Source organism: Alligator mississippiensis, chromosome 3, assembly GCF_030867095.1.
Source record: "Alligator mississippiensis isolate rAllMis1 chromosome 3, rAllMis1, whole genome shotgun sequence".
NCBI lineage: Eukaryota > Metazoa > Chordata > Crocodylia > Alligatoridae > Alligator > Alligator mississippiensis.
The window spans coordinates 274,028,486-274,051,074 of record NC_081826.1 but is presented as its reverse complement, the minus strand read 5'-3'; the positions used below and the strand labels follow the sequence as shown (position 1 = coordinate 274,051,074).

General features: G+C 43.2%; 1 protein-coding gene across 3 annotated transcripts in view; it reads right to left on the bottom strand.

Annotated features, from left to right (window-relative positions):
• Positions 1-22,398, bottom strand: part of TMEM267 (transmembrane protein 267) — a 32,924-nt gene extending 10,526 nt beyond the window's left edge. Inside the window, exons 1-3 of one of the 3 annotated variants that reach the window (XM_006268916.4) lie at positions 22,308-22,398; positions 17,234-17,347; positions 10,888-11,275 (exon numbers count right to left, since the gene is read on the bottom strand). In XM_006268916.4, coding sequence (XP_006268978.1) covers positions 10,888-11,211 — 324 coding nt within the window. In that variant the 5' untranslated portion in view covers positions 11,212-11,275; positions 17,234-17,347; positions 22,308-22,398. Of the gene's footprint in view, positions 1-10,887; positions 11,276-17,233; positions 17,348-21,934; positions 22,028-22,307 lie in introns of those variants that run through there. The other 2 variants (XM_019495979.2, XM_014594018.3) reach the window with 2 other exon arrangements.
• Between the last annotated feature and the right edge of the window lie 191 nt (positions 22,399-22,589).

Here is a 22,589-nt window from a genome sequence, read left to right as displayed (position 1 = left end):
GTAAATTTCTTTTTCCAAAAACATTTACAATTTGCATAAACAAAGTGCTTATGGGTTAAAGTTCAATGACAAGTTTCACCACAGCCAATGAGGTATCTAGATTTTTTTGTTGAACACAAGTTGCTATTTTGGAGAGTCAGCAAATGCCCGTAAAACCTACAGTAGTTAATTTCTGAAGAAGCGGTCCTAGGGCTGACGCAGGCATGTGCTATATTTTGGCAGAACTCCCATTGACCGGTCACAGTTTCTGGAGTGATAAATCAATGAAGTCCTCAAACACAAAGTCCAAGCAGTTCTTTCCCCTGTAAAAGTTCAGCAATGGCAGAGGTAGAAGGGGGAGGGCATCATTCAAATGTCACATACTGAAGTAGCTTATCAATATTCTTCCTGATGTTTACCCGCTCCTGGGAGGTAACGTAAATTTTTCATGCAGTGAGAATTCTAGCTAGTTAACTGGGTTAATGTTTATGGCAAATCTTGCTAGACTCACAAGTCCCCATCACCTCAGAAAAAATTATATATTGTGTATTTACCAGTCTCTCAAAAGCACCTGCACATATTTTGGAAAGACATCCCTTCTTTCCATTCAGTGACTTCCAAAATGCTTAGGTCTTTGATAGGTCTCTGAAAGACAGATAAATATCTGGTTGGTAAAATGGGCTCTTTAACCTACTCCCCCCTACCATGCTATTAACAGGCAAGTCTGCTGGTCAGCAGGCATGAGAAACTCTCTCTCGCTCAGCCCCCCTGCCCCTTGCCAGGAAGTATGAGATGCACACCACTTCCCTAACCTATTCACAATGGCAAGGAAAACTAATGATCCAAGAGTCTCTCAATACCTCAGCACTACAGTTATTGCTTCACAAGCACAGAGGAACATGGCTTTGTCTACAGCCCCCAAATTCTCAGTAAGACTCCAAGACCTCTTGAAGTCCCCTCTCTTTCAGAGCAATGAACCGCGGACGGTGGAGCAGATGGCAGACCTCCTGGGAAGACCTTCTCACCTAGCAACTGTACTGTGCTGCACTACAGGGTCAAGAGGCAGGAACAGAAAAAAACAGGAAATGCAGGCAGTAGATATTACTATCACTGATAAGACTTGCATTCTCTTTCTGAACCTTTGTTTTTCTCTGAAGGTGCACTCATTAATTAGTTTGTACTTTGTTTGCTCTATCTTTAGACTTCAGTACAAGTGGGTGGATAGCAGGTATGATTTCCTTTACTTTTCAGACTGTAAACCGATGTCTCATAAGGCAGTCTTGATTGTCTCAGGTTTTGACTTGCATTAAAACAGGAGCAGCACAGCACTTCACACATGCAGCCCTTCTAAGCTGCATTGCTTCTGCCCTGTCAGTACGTGGCCAGGGAGAACACAGAACCTCAGAGGCTTATCCCTGGAATGAACTGCAATTAAGTTAAACAAGAGCAAGCCACAATTAACTTCAGCCTTGTAGAGACATGTTCTCCTGGGATAGTGGCTGCGCTCCCAGGAGAAATCATGAGTGCATAGATGTTCAGGCTTTTTCTCCTAGGGTAAAAATGGCCACTCCAGGAGAAAAATAATCTGGGAACAACCAGGGTTAAATCATTCCCAGAATAGTTTTCTCCTGGGACAGCAAGTGTCTGTACATCCTATGGCTTCTCTTAGAGAAGAACAATTCTCCAGCTTCTCTCCCTCCTGCCCAGGGAGACAGTGTCACTCGCTGGACTCTGCTACTCCAGAACACTCCCTCTTTTACATCCTCCACACTGTGCTGCAGGGAACACAGGCTGACCATAAGCAGCCTTGGTCAACTAATCAAGGCTGGCCTATGCACTACTGTGATCTGTAGTGCAGGTAGACTAAGGAAGCCTGCAGACTAGAGCATGCTGAGACATGTGCACAGGGCCCCCTCTAGCTGCACAGAGTCAGCAATGCAAGCCTCCACCTGGGGGCCTCAGCATCCAAATTGTTGGTATATGCGGCTCTGGATAAGTTTCTCTACCTGGAGAGCAAGTCTGTGAGAACTCTCTCAGGATATATGAATGTGTACATACAGCATTAGGCTACATACATATGTTCTGTTTTTACAGGAGAGAAGCACTGTTCTTCGAGGAGAAACCAAAAGTGTACAGACATTCAGACTTTTTCTCCCAGAGTAAAAATGGCTGCTCCAAGAGAAAGATAACTTGGAATAACCAGGGTTAAGTTGCTCCCAGGAGAGATTCTTTTGAGAGACTGAATGACTATTTGCTTTCTCCCAGTTTCACTCAGGAGGAGTGGAGCCAGGAGAAAGGCTAGGGACTACAGTCTCAGGAAAACAAGGGGAAGCTGGCCAGTGGGGAATCAGGCTCAGGGAGGCTCACCATGGAGTCATGAGACAAAAACCCCTGCCCATTCTTCTGCCACATAGAAATGAACGTCTTTATGTGGCCTTAAAGGCACACTACAATGTTTATTTGGCATTCTTCACAAGTACCTTGAATCAGTACAACTCTCTGTAGGATCCCAGGACAACAGGCTCTCTCAGGAGAGAAATGCAACTTCTATTTACAGCTCATACCGCAGGCCTACCAAAACTTATGCCTCTCAGATCAGCTATTCTCTAGGTGCCACCCTGCCCTGTTTTCTGCCTTATTTCAGACAAACACAGCTATCCACCTCTCTTTATTAAATTAAATTACATGAATAACTGATCAAGTATGCTCAGACCCGCTAACAAGAACAATGAAACAGTGTCTCTTAACAAACATCAAATAGGGAAACCAAAGAAAACCAAAGGTAAACCAGCCACACTGTTAAGTAAATCAAACAAAATAATCTACCCCAAACTAACAAGAACCTACAAAACACAATTTAGCAGGTGATTACTCATGAGTAAGGATCTACTTAAAATGCACAGAAAGGAAGTAAAAATCACAGACCGCTCGTGGTATCCAGTGCCATTTTCATGGTCTTTTGCAGTGAGCTCTCCACCACTGCTGATTGACTGAGGGGCCCCAGCAACCCCACCCCTCACCACTGACTGACTGAAGGCTGCCTTTATGTGGCCCCACCCCTCGCCACTAATTGGTGGAGGGGCTGGCCTGCACAAAAGGCTGCCCTCTCAGACAATCAGTGGCAAAGGAAGGAAGGGGCAGCCACCATCTTGACCGCTTCCCTTTGTGCCAGGGGCTTCCCCCTCTTCCTACCCCCCCGCAAGCTGTGAAGCTGGGCCAAAGGGGAGCCAGCATTTTATTTATAGTAAGTCCCATTTCTCTCCCCCACCCACGATTCTGTGCAAAATTGCAGGGAACGCAAGTTCACATTGATCGTGGAAACCACTTTTTGCAGTTTCTGCAAAAATCTCAAGTTGAGTAGACCCTTACTCGTATGAAGTGCCCCCTATAGCTTGAAAGTGAGCACATTTTGCATTCATAATTTCCCTAGACCCCTTCAAACTAGGGACAGACATTGCTTACTGGAGTACCTTCCAGAAGTGGAGATTGCCTACGGAGTCCATCACTATTCAAGTTCTAATCCATACAAAAAAAACTTCCCTCTAGGTTTAAGATGCAAGGTGCAGAAGACAACAGTAATATAAAAAGCATTTTTGGACACTGACATTAAATAATGTTAGAGGCACACATCTTGCCTTCAAGCCTTCTCATTGTACACCCTACCACTGTGCTGTAACTGCTAAAAGTAAATGGAAGCGCTTTGTTGCTCCATGCTTTCAAGGAATGACTTCATAAGCCATGTGATGAGAGGATGGTCAGGCCTCCCCCTGCCGAAAAAGGTGGACACGTGTACCCTATTGATAACCACATCATTAGAAAGAATCTAAATGATCTTCTCATGTGTCATCCACCTGGGAAACACTTCCTACACTTAAATGCAAGAACCTTGTCTGCATGATCCAAACTTGCAGAACACTGTGGTTTACATATTCACTGGCTCCACCAGGAGGGCTAACTATGAGCTCATGTGCCATTAATGGCTCCAAACCTTAACCTGTAAGTAAACAACTTGCATTAATAGGATTAGAGCCTGACAGACTGCTTATCAATACCAAACATTTAACCACAGACTTGTAGCATTTTGGAAGGCTAGTTTCCAGACAGCAATAGCAACCTGCTTCTAGATCAGTACAAGCTACCTTGATTGCGTCTTCTGACACCAAAGCATTGGCAGCTTCTTCGTACAGAACCATGAAGGTCTGCTTGTTCATGAGGAAATTCTGGAGATACTTCATTATCCCATGTCTGTTAAAGTATATGAGCCCACCAGGCTGTGGCCATTACGCTCCAGAAATGTACTATATACTTGGAGCTTGTATCGTGTGGGGCAAAGCATGCATCATGGAAGCTAACCCTGCCATGTATGCTTCCATATATACTCTCATTTATTGGTTACCATCACCAAAGCCCTCTAACCTTGTGAATCTTCAGGGGCCTTCAGAACCACTCTTTGCGGCTGAGCACTTCAATCTCTATCACAAGGAGTTCCCCCCACTAAATCCATGGTCATTTCACACCGCTGCAAATATGTTTTGCTGAGCAGCATGAAAGACAAACAAAACTATATATAACGGCATACACTCCTCAGGCTGTGCATCATAGTGAGATCAGTCACACAGAAAAGGTGTAGCCACCACACCATGCTCTGGGAGCTACTTCTCTTTGGCATGTCAGATCTCACTGAGACATGGCTTTGAGGAGTGGAAGTTATCCAACATCCCAGGCATTGGTTTTGCTATCAAGACCAAGATTATTATTCAGATGCTGGAATATCCAGTTGGTATGAATGAGCATCTCATGATCCATCATCTTCAACCAGATAACATGCAGTAGTCATCAGTTCATAAGCCCCAAACCTTGATGCAGATAAAGAACCAAAAGAATTTGATTCTAAACTTGACCAAGTCCTGTCATCTGTCCCTAAAGAAGATAAGATAACTTTTCTTAGCAATTAAATGCTAGAGTGGCCAGGGAAAGGAACATTTGGAAAAGAAAGGATGGGGAAAAGTCAATTCAAACAGAATTCTTCTCTTGAGCAAATATTCAGAACATGATCTCATCATCATGAGCTTATTCTGCCAAAGCAACAAATAGAACACACTGTGGATGCAGCTGCTCAAAACACTGATACCTAAGTCATAATGTTTGCCCAGGACTATTGCGATGTCTGCATCACCAGAGCTATGGCCAGTGCAGATGACTGCCAGGCAGATCATTGTTTAATATGCTCTGTCACATCTATTTGTAGCACTCTAAGAACACATAAGCAAAAGAAGCAACCAAGGAAGAGGTTCAATATTGAGTGCTTGAAAGACCCTGCTATAAGTGATTCTCTCAACCAGTGCCTCACTGAGAAACTCTTCAAACTCCCTGATGATCCTGACAAAGTTAATCACTGAAGGAGCCTCAAGAAAGGTATTCATAAAACATATGAAGAATCTCTACGCTTCACCACAAAGAAACACTAGAACTGATTTGATAAGAACAACAGGTAAATTCAAACTGTTACGGGCAGAAAAATGGAGAGTCTTCAAAGCTTGGTAGAAAGACCTCAACTCCAAAAAGAAGCAAGACACTTATTGCCACATTAAAGCCAAGACCCAGGGGAAAGCTAGAGAGTGAAGAACATGTGGTAGGAGGACAAAGCAAAAGAGATTCATTAGTTTGCAGACAGCCACAGCTCATTTAAAGCTATCTATGGGCCAACAACACAAGCCATCCCTCTGAAGTCCAAGGTTAGAACAACGCTCTTTAAAGACAACTCCACCGTCAACAAAGTGGAAGATGCACTTTCAAGAACTCATGAACTGAGATTATAATGTTGAAGACAATACCATTGAAACCATTCCACAACACCCATTAAGGACTATGGTGCAGATCCACCAACTCATCAAGAGGTCTTGAAAGCCACTATGCTGATGAAGAACAACAAAGCATGTGGTCCTGATGGAATACCAGCTAAATTTTATAAACAAGGTAGAAAAAGCTCTGTCACCAACTACACATTGTTATTATGAAAATCTGGAAACATGAAAAGATTCTCAGTGACTTGAGAGATGGCAGAATCATTACCATATTCAAGAAAGGAGATAGGTTAGATTGCAGCAATGACTGTGGTACTGCACTCATGTCCATAGCTGGGAAGATTCTCACCTGCATTCTCCCTAATAGACTACCTTTCCTTACTGAGAAAATTCTCCCCGAGTCTCAATTTGATTTCAGATCACTTAGAGGTAGCAACAAGATAGTATCTAGTGTAGACAGCTGCAGAAGTGCTGTGAACAACATAGATCTTTACATGGCTTTTATTGACCTGACTAAGGCCTTAGATTCAATCAACAGGGAGGCCTCATGGAAAATCCTGATGCCATCTGGATGCTTGCCAAAATTTGTTACCATTATCAGACTTCTTCATGATAACATGATAGCAAGAATCCTAATTCTTGCTTGGAAATGGACCTCTTCACTATTACATCCAGAGTCTAGTAAGGATGTGTGATTGCACCAACGTTCTTTTCAACCTATTGCAGCTATTCTGGATCTCACTGCTGACAGACTTCCATCCACAGTCAGCATCTGGCATTGCATGGATGGGAATCTCTTTACCATCAACTGGTTATGTTCCAGATCCAAGATAATCAACACCTCCATTACTGATCTCCAATATGCTGATGATTGTGTCATATGTGCCCATTCAACTGAAAAACTCCAGGTAACTCTTGATTGCTTCTGTGAAGCATATGAAATGCTTGGACTCACCATCAACTTCAAGAAAACCAAGATACTTTACTAACCCACCCTAAATCAACCAATCATCCATAAAATTACAATTAGAGAGAAATCTGTGGAGAATACAGAGTATTTCCTCCACCTGAGTAGCTACCTTTCCCAAAAAGTACAACAAAGTATCAATCATTTTGAACAAACTTGCCTTACTACAGAGGCAGAGACACATGAAGAAAGAGGTATGACCCTACATCACCAGAATCTACTCCTTCCTCCTTTGCCACATCTGCAATTGAACATGCAGATCTTGGATTGACCTCAGACTTGCCACAGACTTCCCCATTTACTGGAAAACTGTACACTTTGTATCAAGGGACTGCCAATACTGCTGATACAGTAGACTGTACTTGCCCAGTGAAGAGAAGGAAGTTGTCCATGGACCAATTCCCAGAAGGGCTGCGTTTGGTATGGAGCAAGGGAATCTAAGATGAATCAGTGAGTTCTGAGCAACACAATATGAATGAACCTGTGGGTGGCAGAAGGATGGGACACAGAATGTGATCTTACCACTAGGCACCTGCATACCATATTAGTCTATTAAACCACATAACTTTTTCATGTTACCAATGTTTAGTTCATTGCACTGAGTTACAGGAAGCATGAATGTGCCACATAGAACAAAGGTCTACAACAGGCATATTTGGAATTTATCATTATCAGACATTTTTAGGTGTTTTCACAGGTTCAATTTCCAGGAATACAGCAGCATGATAATTCCATCTTTGATTTCAGCAAGTACAGGACTGGGTTAAAAAAGCTGATGGTGAAGAAAGGAATGAACAACATGACAACTGTTACAAGATGTTGTTCCATCCTTCTTTCTTAGAAGTATTTTTCAATATTCAAATCTATACTGAGGTGAACAGTCTCAGTATAGTTCATCTGGAATTGTTCTCATCATACTACAATGTCTTCTTAAACATGCTTGTTTTTAGTAACTGTTGATATAATGGAAGCAGAACCAGTGTTGGGAAGTGAAACATACTGCTGTAACTGAATGGAAATTAATAACTGGTTAGTACAAAAATTCAAATAATAAAATGCTTTTGTTAAAAATAATTAAAGCATGATCATTCATGAAAGTAAATTCTAGAAGAGTATTGTATTGTGAACTGGAATGATAGGACAAAAGGTTCACAAATCAAAGTGATTTTGACAAACTGGAGAGATGGACAGTTTAAAATGAGCAAGATAAATTCAAAAGTGGAAATTCAAGAAAGGAAAGAATGAAGATCCAGGGAACTACAGGCTAATCAGTTAGATCTCAAACTCTGAAAAAATCTTGGAAAAAAATCATCAAAGAAACCAGCAACAGGCTAATGGAAGGCAACGTTCTGAGAGATAGCCAACATGGCTCGTTGCAGGTAGGTCTTGCCCAACCAACCTGATTTCCTTCTATGACCAGGTAACGCATCACCTAGACAAAGAAGAGGTTGATGTCATATATTCAGATTTCAAAAAAGCCTTTGACTTGTTCTCCCTTGATGTCCTCATGGTAAAATTAGGAACTGCAGCCTCAACAACCTTATGGTCTGATGGCTGGGGAACTGGCTCCGTGGTCGGACCCAGAGAGTCACAGTTGATGGAACCGAGTCAACATTGAGCATAGTGACCAGTGGCACCTCCCAGGGCTCAGCACTTGGACTAGTACTCTTTAATATATTCATAATTATCTGGATATGGATGTCAGAAGTGGACTGGCTAAATCTGCAGATGACACCAAGTTATGGGGAAGTGCAGTTACTCTAGAGGATAAGCTGGCAATTCAAGCTGACCTGGACATGCTTTCAAGGTGGGTGGATCAAAACCTGATGACAGTCAACATGGAGAAATGTAAGGTGCTGCATCTCGGGAGAAAAAACCCACAGCATACTTATAAGTTTGGCAGTGCTACGCTCACTAGCCCCATGACTGAAAGAGACTTGGGGGTCATAACTGACCTGATGATGAACATGAGCTCTCAACGTGATACCGCAGCCAGCAAAGCAAATACAACTCTGGCTTGCATCTACCAGTGCATCTCAAGCAAGACCCAAGAAGTCATCCTGGCTATCAGTCACTCAGCCTTGGTGAGGCTGCAGCTGGAGTACTGTATTCAGTTCTGGACTCCATACTTTAGAAAGGATGTGGAGCAACTTGAGAGTCCAGACAAGAGTCACGTGTATGATTAGAAGTCAAGAGAACAGGCCTTATGAGAAGAGGCTGAGAGGCATGGGACTCTTTAGCCTGGAGAAGCAAAGTCTCAGGGGTGACTTGGTGGCAGCCTATAAGTATATAAGGGGTATGGCATCAGGAACTGGGAGAACATCTGTTCACCAGGGCACCCTAAGGAAAAACAAAGTCTAACGGTCACAAACTGCTGGAAGACCATTTTAGACTGAACATAAAGAAAAACTTCTTTAGCATCCGAGTCTCCAGAGTCTGGAATAGACTCTCCCCAGAAGTGGTGCAAACACCTACTCTGGATACCTGTAAGAAACGCCTGGATGCTCATCTTGCTGGGGTGATCTGACCCCAGCTGACTTCCTGCCCCTTGGGCAGGTGGCTAGACCCAATCCTGCAAGGTCCCTTCCAGCCCTAATGTCTATGAAATAGAGTTTAGTACAAGATGCTACACTTAGAAAAATTAAACATACAAATAAATGGGGAATAGCTGCTTAAGCAGCAGTACAGTCATAATGGATCATAAATAATGTGTGTAAGAAAATGATGTTGTTAAAGAAAAGACTTTTTTTTAATTCACTAATAGGAGTGGCATATATAAGCCACAAATGGTAACTATTCTCTACTTGGCACTTGTGACACTACAGCTGGCATACTACACCTAGTTCTGGGCATCACACTTAAAAAGATTACAAACTGAAAAAAATGTAAAGATCAAGAGGAATGATGGGGGTTAGGAAATGTGACCTATGCAAAAAGACAGAAGGAAGTGAAGGATTATCCAGACAACAAAAGAACAACTGCAGAAAAAATGACAATATTCTAATATACTAAGAAATCAGGTTAATTTGCAACAAAGATTTAGTTTGGATATTGGGGGGGGGGGGGGGGGGGGGGGGGGGAGAGGAGAGTATCTAACTGTGAAAGTGCTAAACACAGTAGCACAGGCTCCTTACAAACCTTGTGGATTTTTTTAAAGAATAAGTTGGTGATTCTCTCTGAATCTGGAGGGCTGTACTCTATGATCTCTTGTGGTCCATTCAAGCAATATCTGGTTAGGATTCTATGACAAAGTACAAACTTGAGTACTGTATATGTAAATACATGTCCTGCCACACTGCCATTGGTGAAGTTTGCCATCTACTGGTGATAGTTAAGAAAAATAAGACTGTTTTCAAAAACTATTAGTATTTAAATGATACATGTATACTTAGCTGATTTTTAAAATAAATGAAATTATACTAGTAAGTGTTCATTAAAATGAAGTTCATTTAATGAAGTTCAGTTGAAAACAGTCTGATATTGACAGGAAAATTCCCTAACAATTTGTGATTTTATAATGACATTTACAAATGACCTTTTAAAAATAGTTTCTATTCTTGATTGTAATGTCAAAACATCCCTTTAAAAAAAGGGGGAAATTAATTATATCAAAAATGTTGTCAAATGCTTGAAATAACTGGAAAAAAAAATCAGGATTTCTCTTTCCAATCTGTCATTCACAGCAATAATAGATATTGCTGTTAACAGTAGATAAAAACATTTTCAAGCAGAAGTACAAGCTTTAAATCTCAGCTACAAACAACAGTAGTACTTATGCATAGCATCTTCTACAAATCAGGCCAAATTATTTTTTCAACACTCAAGCATTTGGCATGATTCTTTTCTATTAGTTTTAATTAGTATAATACACAGAATGCTGATATCTAGTTCTCTTGGGCCAAGTTCTATGAAGAACTCTGCCTTGACAAGCAGTCTTGCAAAAAGAGTACTATTTATTGTATGTACCTGCTCCTTCATAGTATCAGTGTCATATTTCTTTCTTTTATTAATCAAAAGAAAAAAATGACCAAGGTTCAAACCCTGCACAACAAACCATCACAAAGAACTCAAACTAATGGTTAAGTAAATGGTCATGAATACTCAAGAAAAAAAATAAATTTGATGCATTTTGCTTACCTTGAGTGAGAGAGAGCCAGCTAGAAAAAAGTGATCCACATCAATGACAGAAGAGAGGAAACCAGCTAAAGTGACTTCAGTAAAATCACTTTTCTTCCTGAGTCCAATCACTATTGCCCAGGACCACATACCCACCACACCGTGCACTGCATTATCAGAGAGGGCTCGGAGCCAGTCATTTTGCTGAATATAAGAAAACTGCTGAAGTTGGTCTGCTACAAAACAGAAAAACCCTAGTCCTAGACTGGAAATAACTGAGGCTGTGCTGAAAGTTTGAAGAAGAGCATGGGCCTTTTCAGTCTCAGATGCCATAGCATGTAACATGTCACCGTACACAAAATGTCATCAGGATATCCATAGGGTATCGTCTTTTAAATCTTCAGTCATACTGTAAATTGTCAGAGAAAAAAATCTTAATGAAGAAGTGTATTAGGTAGCACTAAATATTTCTTATTCCCAATTGTCTGTGATAAAACATATATTCAAATAGTAAATTCACTGTTTGAAAATTTACTCCAAAAACTTGAAGCACAATTAACACAATTCAGAGTCAAACATTATGCATAGCACAAAAAATTGGTTCAGAGCCATAATCTCAAAATAAACAGCTTAGTATGTTGTAATGCTATTACTCCATCTTTTGAAATCTCTAATTTCATTAAAAAGAATCTCTGATAATTGTATCTGAAATTACATTTGATCGTATCTCAAGACTCCCTCACATGATAAAGCCAGGATTTAATTGCATTACATAATTACATTAATTACCTAACACTGAAGCAAAGCTGTTTCCAATTCTGCCTAGCTGACTCGATTCTCAAAACCTCAGTTTGTCATTCTCTGAATTTTACTCTCATCTTTGATTACTCTTTCCCCATGAGAAATTTTCTTTATGTGCAATCAGAGTATTATTTCATATCCTGCAATTTATAAATTTATAATCTCACACATAACACTTTACTGAATAGCTCTTACTTTGTTTATGCTGAAGAAATTGAGACTAGCACAGAGTGTTCAAATAGAGGACTATCTTGCAATAATCAGGACAGATAGGAAAATGAAGACAGTAATCTTCAGACAAGGACAACTGAACAGAATTTTAATTCTTTCAGAGGAAATCTAAATACACTGTTCCTTAACTAAATGCTCAGGAGAAATCTTCTATTGTTGTTTCTAGGACACTCCTCTCTACCAACTGTCACTTTTTTAACACTAATAGACTAGCAAAATGGATGAGCAGAGAAATAACACTCAAAATTCAACCTTTTGCACTGAACTTTGGGATAAAAAATTCACCAAAATAAGGGAATCATACTATTACTGACAAAGGAAGTGTTTAAGAAATGGAAAATATTTATTTTATTTATGCACTGTAATTTTAAAGGTCTCAAATGTCAGTGCACTGTAACTTGAGAATAACTAAATCTCCTTAATAACTGTTTATCATAACATCTCAAAACACACAGAATGAATCACTTTCAAAGTAGTTATTGCAAGGATGCATTAAAGCTCAAACACTAGCTGCTCTTGAAGACTGGTCTCTATGGGTAGATTGTATTTTGAAAAGAGCTAAACAATCTACAAGGCTGTGAAATAACTGAAGAGACCAGAAGCAACTAGCAGACAGCAAAGCTGCCTTAAGAAAGCAGAGGTGCACTAATACATTGGTCCAATATTGGACTGGCACTGATATCAAGAAAATTGTCTGTATGGCTGACAACTTGGCCGATAAATGGCCTATGCATGCACGCAGTTGCAAAGCAGTATGTAGGTGGCGAGGAGCAGCTTGGAGAGCTGCGTGCAGCTGATAAGTCTGGTGTGGTGCAAAAGGAGGGGGGAAGGGAGGGGATGGGTGTTGGGGGCAGATCAAGGCCCCAGCATTGAGGGAGGGAGCGGGGCAGGACAGAGCTGCGCCTCATCTGGGGAGGGGAGGGGGTGTGGCTCCTGCTGCTGTGCGCTGATTATTCAGGAGCCTCTCATCTGGCAGCTCATCCGGCAGCTCCAGCTGCTCAACCAGGAGGGCATTGGTGGGGACAGGATGTGGGCCCCTAGATCTGCATGGGATGAGACTGGGGCTATGTGGGGCTATTCCTGGTGGGGGCTGGGCCAGGCTGCATTTGGGGCAGGTGGTGGCAGTGCTGGGGGGGGGGGGGAGGCTGGGGGGGCTATGGCAAATTTTGGGGTGGCTGCAGCTCCCCCCCCCACAAATATCCCTCTCCTAGTACTGTTGCCACCTGCCCCAAGCATGGCCCAGCCCCCGCTGGAAGAAGCCCAGCACAGCCTGCAGCAGCAGCCTGCCCCATACAGATCTGAGGGCACACGCTCCCCACCCTATCCTGTGCCCTCCCGGGGTGTGCGCAGCCCCTGCACCAGCCCCAGTCCCTCCCTCACTGCAGGGGCCTTGATTTGCTCCCTTCCCTCCCCACTTCCATCACAACAGACTTACCACCCAGACACTGCTCTTCAAGCTGCTGGGCTGGTATCAGAAATCAAATCAATATCAGCTGATACACCACCTTAAAAATCAGCTATGGGTATTGGCTCCATAAATCTCTATTGGTGCACCCCTATAAGAAAGGTTAGCTCGATTAGTGGACCATTAGGACCATTAAAAAGGAGAGATTATTGTTAACACCTCTGAAATAAAGAACAAGCCATTAAGTCAACTGGCTCCTTCAACTGTCTGAATAGTAATGAAATGTCTACTGAATTGCAGAGCAAGAATCAAAGCAATATGCTTCAATCCTGGGCAGAAAGTCAGGTTTCCCACTTAATACATGCAGTCCAATTTTGGGGGGCTGATTTTTGAGGGAAAGCCAAGTATTAAATCTGAGAAAATATGGTATTTGGAGAATCTTCTGCCTTGTGTAAATGGTAGAATTGTGTCTTTTCCCTAGTTCTATGCATGTTAAATTCAAAACTGAAGAGCAGTCTCTCTCAATTCAATGTATCTGACAGTTAAACCTGTAAGAATAGCTTAGTTTGAATTCTAAAACATGTATTCTTTTAAAATTCACTCTTCACATATTTGCTATTTCCTTGCATTTCAGTGAAGTTTTAATAAGCAAAGCCCACTCTTTTTCATTTCTTATGGGGAATTTTCAGAATGAATAAACCAATTTATTTTGACAAAAACATTAACTCCTTTAATAAGGAACATGTTCAGAAAAAAAAATAGGGTTGACACTGACATTTTTCTTGATAATAAATTCTGCCCTATTGCAAACCCTAAGAAATTTTAAGCTGAAATATGTTTTCTTGAAGACTTCTTTCTACTTTAAGTATACTCTGGCTTACTGTTGTGTTATCCATAAATGATTCGTGTCCTGACCTGCTAGCACTGCTTTTTAAAACAAAAAAGTTCATTGAACCATTTATTTGAAAAAGAAAAAAGAAACACTGAATAATACATGGAACTTTGCATACAAATGAGAAAAAGTAGGTCAAGCTTAGAGACCATTAACCATGAGTGTTCAGAATCAGGTGGACATGAACCATTTTCTGCAGTTCTGCAGGCTTTACACTTTTTTCTTAAGATTATTCAGAAACATACTGCATTTTATAGAATTAAACTCCAATCTTAGAAACAACTGATCCCAAACATCTGATGAACCATTTTCTTGGCAATTCAACAGTAGCTTTTTTACAAAGCAGTTGTCACTGCACAAGAGAAAGAAAGAGCTGAGAAACAGCTAAAAAGACCACTTTTACATGATTTTTGTATCAGGTTGGATGTTATATCAGTTCATAATATGTCCTCAATATGACTTTCATTTGGGAACAGTGGCTGACAGTAAGGGCAGGTCTACGGTGTTTTTGTGCCAAGTCCTAGAGCACTGCCAGGAAGCATCTCAAACCTATTTCCTCTTCTCCTCATGCCAAGCCCTAGAAAATTAGGTAAAGCAGTTTCTCAAACGCAGCTCTGAGCATCTACCAATAAGTACACTTGAGACAGAGAGCCTGAGAACAGCTCTGGGTATGTATTAAGCAGTACCTTAAAGCAGGTACATTACTTAATTTCCTGGATTTGGCAGGAATGAACTGAGGAAGCAGGACATACTAGGTGGTATACTGTTCCCATGCTCAGAACAGATGCATCTTTGGCCATATACAGACATTCAGTTTCTCCTGGGAGAGAGTAGCATTGTTGCATCCCCAGGGGCAGCTGTAAGCTCCTGAAGGCCCCCAAGATTTCCTTTTTTGCCCTGCTCGTTCTGGGAACAGTCTCCCCTTCACTCACACATCACACCTTCATGTTTTTTTGGTTATAAAAGCTGCCCTAGGGCTTCCCAGACCTGGTCTTGTGCTAATAACCACCGGGTGGCTGTGGTGGTTCTTTGCCTTATGGGCTAACTGCACGCCTCCATACCTTCCCTACACCATGCCCCATGCTTCACAGATGGTATCATGGTGGACATTCTCTTTTCACATGCCTACACACACACAGTCCTTCACTGGGCCCTCAGACCTCTTGGTCTTTCACAAGCCCCCTTCTGGGCCCAGATCACTTGGTCTCTCTCATGGTCCCACTCGGGTCTCCAGGCTGCTCAGTCCCTCACTCAGCCACTCCCTGGGCTGCCAGATTCTCTCAGTCCCTTGCTCAACTTCCCCCTGGGCTGCCAGATCGTAGACTTGCCCTTCCCTGGGGTTTGTTCCTGGTGGCACTTTCTAGGGGCTGCTCTGCCACAAACAGCCCCACTACTGTGACCCTAAACCCCAGTAAGGTGCAGTTTTTGGTCATACTCAGGACCAGCTTAGGCCCTAGCCTCCGTCCCCAGAGCCATGCTGTCCCTGTCCAACAACGCTGGCTACAAGCTCCTTGGCCCCTTTGTAATGTCACCCCCTCCATGCTCCCTTGACCCCGGCTCTCCTCCTTTCTCAGCCCCTGGTCTCACTGGCTCTCATGCAGTCCTCTTCTGGGCTCAGCTCTCTCCTTCTTCCAGGCTACCTCTGGCCCTGACTCTCCTATCACCAGTTCTCCTGGTCTCAGTGCTGTCTCAGACCCTCTTCTACATCCAGTGGCCCTGTCCCGGCCATCCTCATCAGGGCCTCAATTTCTCCAACCCCTTCCTCTGGTTATGGCCACACCTGTACATTCGGCCTCTCCTAGGCCCTGACCCCACCTTGGGCCAGCTGAGAACTCTGGGCCCTTCTCTGGCTCCCACTGTGACCACCTCCGGCCTTTAGCCCCTCTCTGGGCCCTAGCCCCTGGCCCCACTAGCAGGCCAGCAAGATTCTACTGGCGTCAGTTCTCCAGCCTACCAGCCCACACTCACTCACAGGTCTATTCTTATGTACCGAACCCCTCAATCTGCACTCCTCCCAGGCCTCACAATAGGTCTTATACTCTAAGCCCTTCACTCTGGACTCACCTGGGCCCTAGCCTGGGTGCCTAGGAACCTCCTCCAGACCCTTAGTTCCTACTCAGACCTCTGGACTGCTTCAGGTGTTATCCTCCATGCTGACCTTCTGGAATTGCAGCCACCCTGCTAAGGAGTTCTTTCAGGAAGCTCCCAGATGTTCCTGCAGGGCATCTCTCAGGACCTGGGTTTATACCTGCTCTAAGCCCAGTACTCCTCCTGAGCCAGATGACTCCCTGCTGAGTCAGGTGAGCCCCTCTATAAAGTCCAGCCTCACCTGCCAGATTCTTGGGTCAGCTGACTCCCCATTAGCTCTGGCCCACACCTGCTGGCAGCTTCTCAGGCTGCCTGACCTGTTAAAGTAGCAGGCACCCCAAGTGCCCTACCACAGAGAGTTGCTGCACATCCCAATATAAACCACAAGAGGACAGATATTGTTCCAGGAGAAAAATAACCCAGGAACAACCAGGGTTCAATTGATTCTGGAAGAGTTTCTCCTAGGAGAGTGAATGTCAGTGCACACTTCCTTCTGAAAGAAGCCACAACACAGTCTGCCAGCATCCCAGGGTGCTTTGCTTCTCCCCACAGCTGGGACAATGCGTATCGCTCAGGTTGCACTCTACTGCTTCAGTCAAGCACGGAGCAGAACGTGCCCCCTTCACTAGCTCCACATTGTGCTGCACGGAGTCACAAGATGACTCTGAGCAGTTTGGGTCAGCCAATCAGGATTGTCTTATGCAGTGCTACTATCTGTCTTGGACCAGACTGAGGGAATCTGCAGAGCACACCAAAATGTGTGCACAGGGGCCCCCTGGCTGTGTAGCCTCAGCTCTGCAAGGTCTTTGCTCTTCAAGGGCTCAAATATCTTTTCAGGCATCTCTGGGTGAGTTTTTCTACCAGGAAAACAAGCCCAGGAGAATTTTTCTAGATCATTTCAATGAGTGTATGCAGCCTTTGTTTACTTCATTGGAATTGCACACACTTACTCCAGTAGAAAGTCTGGCCTCCACTCCACAGCTTACTGCATCTGCACCTGCTTGAACTCAGTCCAGTCAAATTCCAGTCAATGTATGTCAGACCACAGACAACTTGTCTTGGACCTGAATAAATCAAACCAAGGAACAGTAAGCAGCTACAAAACACAAAACTGTTATAAATCCCCCCTCCAGAAACATATAAGCAAAAGATACAAGACCAAATTGGGGAAGGAATCAACATAGATTCATAGATGTTAGGGTCAGAAGGGAACTCAACAGATCATAGAGTCCGACCCCCTCCTCAGCTCCTTAACTTATAATTAATTAGTTCTCAGACTAATATTATAGCCAAATAGGAAGTAACATCACTTTGACCAGTGAAGAACTGTGAAAGATTCTGAAGAACAGTAGAAGCAGCAGCAGCAACTCAGCTAATGGCATAGGATCCCTCAAAAAGGTACCTAGTGCAACTGAAATAGGGAAATCCATCCAACAAAAAACATGGGAACCCATTTATAATTAGCAAAACATCTTATATCACACAGTGTGATCACAAATTACTGCTCCAACAGGAAGTCAGACTACATATAAGAAAAATGCAAAAATTAAAAAGAAAAAGATCATTTAAAGATAAACTGGTTTTGATACATATTAAAAAGCACAACACAAGAACACCTACTGATCAAGAAGGCTAAATCTTCAAAAAATACACTAAGCCCTCTCTTTAGGGAACCAAATCCCAAAACTGTACACAAAGGCAAGCAGTCAACTTAAGCCTCAAATCTACTATAAATATCCACTAAACACTATCCATTCCAGCCTCAAAGCAACACAGGAAAAACAAACATCCAAACACAGCCCTCTTCTCCCCCCACTCCAGCCCAAAACCAACAAGCAAAGTGACCTCTGGACTCTCAGAGCCTCCTTGTCCATAGCATATTCAACAGAATATTCACTTTAACACAATAACCACAATACTATGGCACATTCTGGAATTCTTGTACGGTACTGACAATCCACTAATTTCCCCAATATGAAGAAACAAAAATATTCATAATTCAAGCAGCTACAAAGATATCTGAAGTTCCAGAATCAGTGAATAATGCCATAGGAAACTTTCACCTTTATCGTCTGGAAGCTTATTACCATATTAAAACATAAAATGAGGGGGAAAAGAACATATGCTGCTTTTATAATAACGCTTTTTTTTTTTAGGGTGAGAGTTGATATGGAACCCTGAATTTAATCAAATATCAAACAGAATTACCATATTTACCTGAATACAAGCTGACCCTGAATTTAAGATGACTCCCCAGTAATTAGATTCTATACATGGAAATTTTATAAATGTATTATACTGCAGGAGGTGGGGGAAGAGATGATGACAGGGGGACAGTAATGGGGCAGGTAGTGGAGGGTATGTGAGGGTGCAGACAATGGGCTGCAGTAATGGGGATGGCAGTGGTGAGTGGTGGAGAAGAGGCAGTAGAAGGCAGGTGGTAGGGCAGACAGTATAGGGCAGTAAGGGGGCAGGCAGTGGAGGGAACAGTGGGGAACAGGCGGTGAGGAGACGCAGTGTGGAGGCATTGGGATGGGTAGTAAGAAGTGTAGGCAGCTTGTCTCCTGCCCCCACTTACCCCCCCCATTGCGCCTGCCTCTCCTACAGCCTCAGGCTGCCCCAGTCCCCTTTCTCCTCCATACCACTTCTTTCCACACAGCCTAAGGGCCCTGCCCTCCATGCCTTCTCCCCCCCCAGCCCATCTTACCTTTGTTTCTTGTTGGTAGGTTCTGTCCCTGCTGCAGCCTGGGGCACTGAGCATTGCTCCAGCCTGGCCTCACAACAGTGGCCCGCAGCCAGCACTGCTGCTACAGGGCTGAGGCTGGAGCATATGCTCTGTGTTCCAGCCTGCAGTGAGGACAGAGACTGCTGGTATACAGCAAAGGTAAGAAGTGCAGCAAAGGGGGAGAAGAGGCACAGGGGGCTGTTGGTGGATCTGGCCCCAACCCTGGTGTGGGGTTGGAGCCACTGCATCTACCTGCCCAACTGTAAGATGAGGGGCTTCTCCCCTGGTGTTAAATGTGGAGGGGAAACCTCCTCTTCTAATCAAGTAAATACAGTAGTATACAGGGATCTGACATGATTAAAGTAAGTGTAAAAATCCAACTGCAAAACATGAAAAAATGGCTTTAAGCAAGGATGAATGTAGCCTCAGACCTACTCTAATCAATTTACAGCCACTCTATTAGACCAGGCCACCCTTGCAAGGTTATCACCAACTAAGATAAAAATAACTGCTATACCTGCAGAAGCAGGTCACATTCCACTCACCATCTCCAGGCGAGCAGAGTTGCAAGAAATACATTGAAAGTTGTACTTTTTACACATCAACATAAAGAAGGCAAAAATACTATGATCCTTTAAAAAAGATCCAAGTACATTTTCATTTTTGACAGAACAACCAGGAACCATATTTTAGCCTCACAATAAGTGAGTTCCAGACTGAATATAAAATATTTTGAAAGCGTTTTCGTTTTTTCTTTGCCACAGAGAACCCCCCCCAATAGACTACTGCTTTAAGTATCAATTCATTCCACTCGACAAGAGAAATCTGACCCGCATTTACAAATTACAACGACAGATGCAACAAAAGAACAAAACCCATCAGAAATTCTACAATTGAAGATCCTTAAATAAGTACAGGTACTCTTCACTTAATGTTGTCCTGGTTAACGTTGTTTCGTTATTATGTTGCTAATCTATTAAAGAACATACTCGTTTAAAGTCACGCAACATTCGGTTATAATATTGTTTGGCCGCCGCCTGCTAGTAGGTAACTACTGTGACGTAACATTCACTTAACATCATTTTGCTTAAAATTACATTTTTCAAGAATGTAGCTATGGTGTTAAGCAAAAGTAGCTGTATTATATACACAAAGGTATTCCTAAAAAATAGCTGCAGAATATACAGAAATAAACTCCCCAAAAACATTTCAGAACTAAGATCTGTCCAACTGATATGCAAAAGAAAATACTCTTCTGGTTTCATATCAACCTAATTGTGCATCCTCTCTACCGAAGTGTTAGAAAATCCTACTTCATGTTATGGGAACATCAAACAGAAGTAAGGAGGTGATACTATCTCTGCAAATGGCATTGCTGAGACTACTAGAAACATCACCTCAAGTTATGTGCACATAAAAAAGTGGAGAAGGTTCAGTGAAGACCTTCAAGAATGATAAGTGACCTGAAGAATATGCCTTACAGTGGGATTTTAGCCTAGTTAGTGTATTAAGGATAGGGTTAGGCGTGGCTTTCATTTAAAATACTGCTGGTAAGTTGATTAAGTTACAGTATTTACAGCTTTTCTATACTAACAAAAACCTATTATAAAAATCAAGATCAGCAAGACTGCAAGAATCACAACTGCAAAAGCCTGAAAGAAAAGCCCCTAAAATCACTGATTGGCTTTAAAAAAAGTTTGTGAAATGTCAGGAATAGAAAAGGTATCCTATCATTTCAGTTATACAAGGAACAAGGAAAAAAGGTGCTTACTGAGAAATGTGGTGGAAACTCTTGGAATGTGCTAAAAATAATCTTTTCCTACTTCGAAACCAGAAAGTTTGAGAAACTCTTTTGAATGCTTAAGTAAAGTGCAAGTTCTTACTGTGCTAACACTTAAGAACTAACTTGGAATAAATTTAAAGTTTAAAAACAGAGATGACTAGAAGCTAGTGAGATTCAGATCGTGCAGAACTCTGAGGAAAAAGAGGGGATGAATTATCATACAGCAACGAAGAAATGCAAAAGCTGAACAGTGACTGAAACAAAGGAAGAGTCAGGGATTGAAAGAAGATGAAAAGTACAAAAGGACTCCTGTGGACACTGACTTTGGCTAAGAGAGCACTAACAATGGAAGACAAACACCTGTCTTTATGCATATTTTAGGGCAGCAGTTCCCAATCTGTGGTACGCGTATCACCAGTGGTACATAGACAACCTGTCAGTGGTACGCGTTAACAGATTTACTATAATTACTTTATGAGGCAAAAATTTGCTGGTGGTATTTAAGGTTGTATTGTTTTAAATTGGTGGTGCACAATCTGTCAGAGTTTGGGAACCGCTGTTTTAGGGGATTGGATGAATCTTTAAACGTTACATTTATTTGATAAATTAGGTTCATTAATAAAATTAAAAAACAAAAAAGGTCAGCAGAACATGTTTTTGCTAATAAAGATTTAGAAAGCAGGTATATGCCATACAAGCAGAAGCATTTTGCCAGTATATCTAGTAGCAAAGAGGGTACCTTGATCCATGGCTAGAAATGCATATGTAGGAAATGACACCTGACCCTAGAAGGCTCCTTCAATCAGCACACGAGGAAACCTACTGTGTGGAAGTGGAAATTAGATGCATTTAAACTGGGAGCTGACTGCTGGGACAGACTGCGGAGGAAGGTAGTAAATTCCCTCATTTTACATCAACATGGAGTCTCTTTCTATTTAAAAGATGCGCTCCTGCTCAGTAAGTTATTAGGCTCTAAAACACAGGTGAAAACCAACAAGTGAAAACAGCGGTCTGTTTGATGCTCAAAATCACCACAGATACCAGCCCCTTCCAGCCTTATAATCTATAAACACACCTTGAAAGCTATAAAAATACCAGTGCTACCAAAAAAAGGGGAGGAAAAACAATGAAGAGGAAACGCACCTAACCTGAACAAACCTTTCCGAGGTCACCTCCGAGGCCGCAACCCACAGCTCATCCATCCCAGCTGCTCGCCCTTCCGCGACACGAGCCTCCACCCGCGCGCGACGGGCGCAGCCTCCAGCACACGCGGAGGCCAGAAACCGAGACCCCACTTCGGGAAAGGAAACGCTGGAGAAAGACGTGACCGCCGCCCAGCAGGAGCCCCGCGTCCCGGCAAGCGACACCCGGGGCCCCGCCCCGCCCCGAAAGGTAACGGCAGCCGCCAACCCGGGCTCAGCCCTCGGGCCGCCGCCGCCAGCCCCCGCGCGTTGCCGCTGGAGCGCAAGGACGGCGCCGAGAAGCGGAGCGGAGGCCCCGTCGCGCCTGCACGCACCTGCGCTCCCGGCGCCGGTCCCCGCGGCCGGGCAGGCAGGCGCAGCGCGATGACAGGACCCACATCGCGTCAGCGAGACGCGGCGGACGGGATAGAGCGGCCGCGCCTGGGAAACGCAAAGCACGCCGGGATAGCAGCCACAGGCGACCGCTTCCCCCCCCCCCACGGTCGCCCGGCAACGCGGCCGCGAGTCGCCGCAGGGCCCCTCGAAGGAAAAACCTCCCTGCCTCGGGCTTCCCGTGCTTATGGCAAAGCCACCCCCAGCACGCCAGATCACCTGGA